Source organism: Varanus komodoensis, unplaced genomic scaffold (genome assembly GCF_004798865.1).
Source record: "Varanus komodoensis strain SLA01 unplaced genomic scaffold, ASM479886v1 scaffold126, whole genome shotgun sequence".
NCBI classification, from domain to species: domain Eukaryota; kingdom Metazoa; phylum Chordata; class Lepidosauria; order Squamata; family Varanidae; genus Varanus; species Varanus komodoensis.
Genome location: NW_025335363.1, coordinates 257,270 through 263,269, shown reverse-complemented (window position 1 = coordinate 263,269; position 6,000 = coordinate 257,270). Strand labels below are relative to the sequence as shown.

The window sequence follows — 6,000 nt, the reverse complement described above, 5'->3', positions numbered from 1 at the left end:
TCATACTGATAAAATTTACCTGTTGAATCATTTGCACAAGGACTTCAGTTGCACAAAGCCCATGTGCCTATTTCAGCAAATTTAGAACTTAGGTCAACTTGTTTGTCACTGATGAATACAGAGTTTGAAGGAAGTGCAGAAGCTGGAACTGAGCAGGGTATAGGAGACTATGCATACATCAAGAGAGATAATCAGTAAGATACAGAAAAGATTTATTAGCATTGTAACAAGTCTTAGGCTCTCATTCATAGTTTGGGTATACTCTGGACTCCAGGCTTCCTCTGCATGACCAGGTTCAACTGGTGTTCCAGAATACATTTGTGCAGCTAAGGCCAGCACTCAAGTTGTGCCCATTAATGGAGATGCCTGACCTCAAGATCATGACACATGTCTTAGATCAAACATGATGTTCTCCAGAAGTGCTGAAGTGTAATTCCCCAAACCTGCCTTCTATGCAACCTGTTTGGACTACTGTGATGTGGTCTGCATGGTGCTTCTTTTGAAAAGTGTTCAGAGCTTTAGCCTGTCTAAAGACAGCAAAAGACAGCCTATGAAGAAACCACATTGCTCTCTTTGCATCAGCTTCAGAGGCAATTTCTGCCCACAGCTCAATATGGCATTTATGGGCTGTACAGACCCACATGCTTTGTGAGCCCGCTATGAAGGATTGCATAAAGAGGTACCTGTCCAGGTTAAAAAGGAGTTTGTTGTGATGACATTAGTTCCCCTTTCCATTCTAAAGATACTTTTTCCTGACTAACTGGTCTCTGGTGTTCAGTTCAGGCCTCAGCATGATTATGTAGAGCTTAGGAATGAAGATGCAACCCAGTAAGCCAGCACCAGAGGCCAAGATGGAGAAGATCTCAACAGCCACCATGTACTTCCCTTTGGTGCTCAGGTGGGTGGGCACAAAGGACACCCACACACTGCAGAAGACCAACATGCTGAAGGTGATCAGTTTGGCTTCGTTGAAGGTATCAGGCAACTTCCTGGCAAGGAAAGCCACTGTGAAGCTGATGAGGGCCAGAAAACCCATGTAGCTCAGAACAAGGTAGAACATGAGGGCTGAGCCTTCATTACACTGAGCTATGATTGCATCCACCTGGGAATGCATGTCAAACTCTGGGAAGGGTGGAGAATTTGCCAGCCACACAACACAGATGACAGCTTGAATGAGAGAACACAGAATGATGACGGATGCAGCCAGTCTCTTCCCCACCCATTTCCTCATGCTGTTTCCAGGCTTAGTGGCCATGAAAGCCAACACCACTGTGATGGTCTTTGCTAACACACAGGACACAGCGATGGAGAAGATGATGCCAAAGATGGTTTGCCTCAGAAGGCAGGTCACTTTCCCAGGCCACCCAATGAACAAGAAGGAGCAGAGGAAGCAGAGCAGCAGGGAGGCAAGCAGGCCACATGTGATGCTCCAGTTATTGGCTTTGACAATGGGCGTGTTGTGGTGCCGAATGAAGCTTCCAATCACAAGAACTGCGGCCACTGAAAGAAAAAGAATTAATGCTGTCAGAGCTACTCCCATGGGCTCTGCATAAGACAGGAAAAGAACTTTTTTGGGAATACACTGGTCCTGGTTCTGGTTTGGATATTGATGCTCTGGGCACATCTCACAATGGTCTGCATCTGAAAGGAAGAAGCAAAATCTCAGGATTTGCAGAAAATACAAAAAGTTTTTCTTTAATCTAAACTTAGCACCCAAAAAAGATATGCCCCTTTGCCTAAAAAAAATAAATTAAAAATCAGTGATGCTTGGTCTCTTGGATGGGAGGGTGTTGGATGTCTTTCATGTAAAGATGCAATGGCACATATTCATGGTGAAGCAAAACTCACTGGATTTTCTTGGGTCTGAATTTAACTTTCTGGATTCTTTTCCAGCCAACTCTGGATTTCTTCACTTACCCATCTGAGTTGAAATTCTCCCTTGGGGGCACTCATGGCAATCGTAGCAACACACCTGCTTCCCCTGCTGGGCGACCATGCTCTGCCCAGGATGGCAACTCTCCACACAGGTGGACCTGGGCAGCATCTGATAGTTACCAAAAGGAAGGACAAGTTTGGAAATTGCTAAATGAATGTTTCAACTGTTTTCTGACTTTTTACCAAGGACAGATCTCAACTTACCAGGAAGTAAGCAAACCAATTGTGTTAATTATTCTTCATTAAAGACAATGGGAGCTCAAAGCTTCTAACCACAGTCACCCACACACGGATCTCATCAACAATAACCAGAATATGCTGACATGTCTCTCACCTGTTTCAAATATTTACTTCTGGTTAACTTTTGTTCTATTGACATGTCATTTTTAGCTTTCATATAGCCTGAAGTATCTGATCCTGCCTGGTCTTGAAAACTAAGCCAAGTCAAGACCTGGTTAGTATCTGGAAGGGAGACTTGAGTGTACGATTCTATATTACTGTTGTAAACCACTCAGAGAGCTTCAGCTACGTGAAGTATAGAAATGTAATAGTAGTAGTATTAGTAATATCTTTTGCTAACACTGCAAGACTGTTCCTCCTTTCTCTCTCTATGGCATTTCTCACCTTTTCCAAAGAAATAACAAAAAGAATTGGGAGCAGTGTTCACATATGGTCTATATCTTGGATTCCAAGGTCTTAGTATATCAGTTTAACCTGAGATGAATCAGTGATTATACTTATCAATAAAGTGGTACTTTTGTTAAGGACCATCAGAAGTTAGGCATGCTAAGGGATTATCAGAGGTGCTGGTAGTAAGGTTTCTAGCATCTATATATTGAAACAGTTTGACCCATCTGTTGGATACCTTCAAATGTAAGATATGAGTATTGATTTTTAAATACCCCAAGAAGGTCAGAATTAGATGTGATTGCTTGAGGGGAAACAGCAGTGAGTAGAGTGATCTTCAGGCTTCTGGATGTATCAAAGACATATGATCATTTAAATTTCCAGATCTGAAGTTGGGCTAAGATCCAACTGCAGAGCTGGGAATCTGTGACTGGAAACAATCCTGTCCTATTTGCATTTTTCATGGAAAGAATCTCAATTGCAACTTCAAAGTCATAACTGCAACTTCAGAGAAAGGGTGAAGAGGGTGTCCTGGGAGATGGGGAGGCGAGGAGACTGATTTTGCCAGGCTATGTTCATGCAGACAGACATTTAGCTAGGAAAATATCATTCCTATTCATATATGAGATGCTTGGGATGAGTCAGATAAATATTTGGCTGCATTGATAATTTCTGAGAAGACACTTGGATTCTATGGAAAGGAGTAAAGTAGAACTGCTAGAACAAAAATGCGCTGCTATCTCTGAGTCATGGGTGCATGAAAAGGGAAAGGGAAGCATTTCAGTTGCTTCCAGAAAATGCACGCAGAGATGCCTTCACCAGGGAATGATGGTTCACCAGGGAACTCATCTTTTATTGGACTCTGCTAGGAGAACACATGATAGGAGGTGGGAAGACTCAAGTTCCACTGGAGGGTGGAGTAGTCTTTCTTTTGTTCTGTATATTTTCTATGTAATTGTAATTAATATTTTTTTAAAAAATCATGAAAATGATGCTGGGATGATACAGACAATGACGGAAGTAAAAATAACATTTCCCACCTGATTAAACGTGGGATTCCACACAATGGCACTCCTATTAATAATGGTGAAGCCATCCTCTGTATTTCCTACAGGGCTTATCATTCCAACTTGAACCCTCTGGTATGATGCATTTGGGAAGGTGATCATGTTGATAAGATCATACCCCACTGCCAGTTCTCTGTTGTCATCAAAATATATTTCCTCTCCAGCAGTGTTATTGAAATGGAGGCATCTCAGAAAAGTGTGAAGCTGTATTGGAAGAGTTAAAAATGTTTACTATGTATTTAAAGTTAATTATTGGAAGTAATTATAAGCTTATGCTTGTCCTCAAATGCAGAAGGGTGTTCAGATAATGCAGAACAGATAATATTGTCTTTCTAGAATTTACCCAACAGTGACAATTTGGGTGCTTCCTGAAAAATATTGTATAGTGCAAGGTCCCTGCCTCATTTGCAGAATGTTATAGGAGTTTCTGGTGATGGCCCCTTCTGTAGGTATCTCCTCTCTAACGTCTTACCACCATTTTTTCTATCATTTTTCTTACCATCTCTTCCTGTGCTATGAAGAGGAATCTGAATTAAACAAATAGTTTACAAAAAGGAAAGGGGAATCTGAAGTAACCAAACAGTTTACAAAAAGGAAATGGGATTTTGCAAATGCCTGACTTCTATTTTTTGCAAATGGCCAAAAATGATCTATCCAACCTGAGATGGGGGGGGGAGGGAAATAAATAATCTGGGGGTGGTTTCTCATTAACTTATATCCTGCCTTTTTTCCTTCTTGCAAAGTTAGCTCAGATAGTTCTCCTCTACTCCTTTTTATCCTCACAATAACAAGTCTTGCAAGGTGGGTTAGGCTGGTCCAAAGTCACTCAGTGAGATTTATGGCCAAGTGAAGACTAGAACCAGGATCTCCCAGATGTCTGGTCCAACATTTTCAGCTCCACAGTGGTTCACTCTGCTATCCTGAGTCAGATCACTGACTTGGCCTTATTGTGTTTGTTTTTTATATACTTGTAACTGTAACAACCTGCCATGGCTGAATTTTCTGAAGGTTCCATCCATCCTCATCTCTCCTTGGTTTCTGTTTGGCTCTTGATAAATCCATGGCATGGAGAGCATAGGCAATGGCATAGACAGCATTGTATATATTGTAACTTTGGCCTGACATTCTCGTTTCAAAGGCTGATATTGGAAGGCTCCCCAATTTTTCCTCCCCTGTGCAAATTGCCTTGCTTGGTGCATAAAGGTTAAATTGTGGGAGAGAACAGTAAAATGCATTCATCCAGAACTGCTGAATGAAATGAATGCTTGACTGATATGGATTTAGGTTGTTGAGGAAATCCAGAAATCCAGGTAGCGCTTTTGTATGGAGACTGAATGACAAAGTGCCATTGAAGGATTTTCTGGGGAAGATGTACCCAGTGAAAACAGTAGTGTAATCCCATTCAGCTGTTGTTATCCACACCCACTCTACAGGAAGCAGACGAACAACTTCACTGATGCAGAAAAATATGTGTAAACCCACCAAGGATTGATTGTCCCCGTAGACAAGGATCACATTGAGTTCATTTAATAGGAGAGCGGAATAAACTGATTTCATTTTTTCAAACAGTATTTGACTTGGTAATAATGGCGTCACTATTGGGATCACTACTGTCCAAGCAATGCAAATTTTACTCTGCAGAAGCCTTGGTCTCATGGTCTGAAGAAAGGTTTCTCCACTGACATTATCTGAAACTATAAGGCCAATCCAGTTCCATCCAAAATGCCTCAGCAGGTGAACAATTCCAACTGACTGAGAATCTTCATTTGGGCCCATCCGGTAGAAAGAAGGGAAGTGAATTTTGTCCCTCAACATTGGATCAAAGGAACCATAGCTGAGCTAATGGGAAAAATAGAATGTTTAATGCAAGCAATCCAACCATCTCTTTTCAAACATAGACTCATTCAAAACATCTGTCCATTTTAAAATCTTGATCTCATGAAATAGGATCTTCTTGCAAGTGTTGCAGTTTTTCAACAGCACAAAGAAATGTACACTTCCTAGTAAACTTAGTTGATGCTTTCAATATTCAAATTATAATGCAATACTAAGCAGAGACTGTTTTTCTCAAGGCTTATGTTTCTGACTGGCATCATTCACAGCTTGGATTCCTAAGTTGCCATCTTAAAACAACTTATGCAAGTGTGTCCTGTTGACCTCATTGAGCATTGCTACTAGGAAAACCCTTTCAGAATAAATATTCTTGTTTTGTGACTCATCCTAGATTATGAAATAGTGTGGCCATTGGTATTTTAAAGGGCTGGTGCGAGAATTTTGCTCATAATAACGTGGCACACAAGTAGATGTAAAACTCTCATTATGGTTGCCTCAATCTAATTCTAAAGACATACCTGTGGTATCTTGTAGGTGT

The 6,000-nt window shown here is 41.1% G+C and overlaps 1 protein-coding gene across 1 annotated transcript; it reads right to left on the bottom strand.

Annotated features, from left to right (window-relative positions):
• Positions 1-736: 736 nt before the first annotated feature.
• LOC123019484 (vomeronasal type-2 receptor 26-like) lies at positions 737-1,996 on the bottom strand. The gene is made up of 2 exons (XM_044422395.1): positions 1,918-1,996; positions 737-1,641 (listed from the first exon to the last, which is right to left on the bottom strand). Exons 1-2 carry the CDS (start codon positions 1,994-1,996, stop codon positions 737-739), a joined length of 984 nt encoding a protein of 327 aa, XP_044278330.1.
• Positions 1,997-6,000: the final 4,004 nt, after the last annotated feature.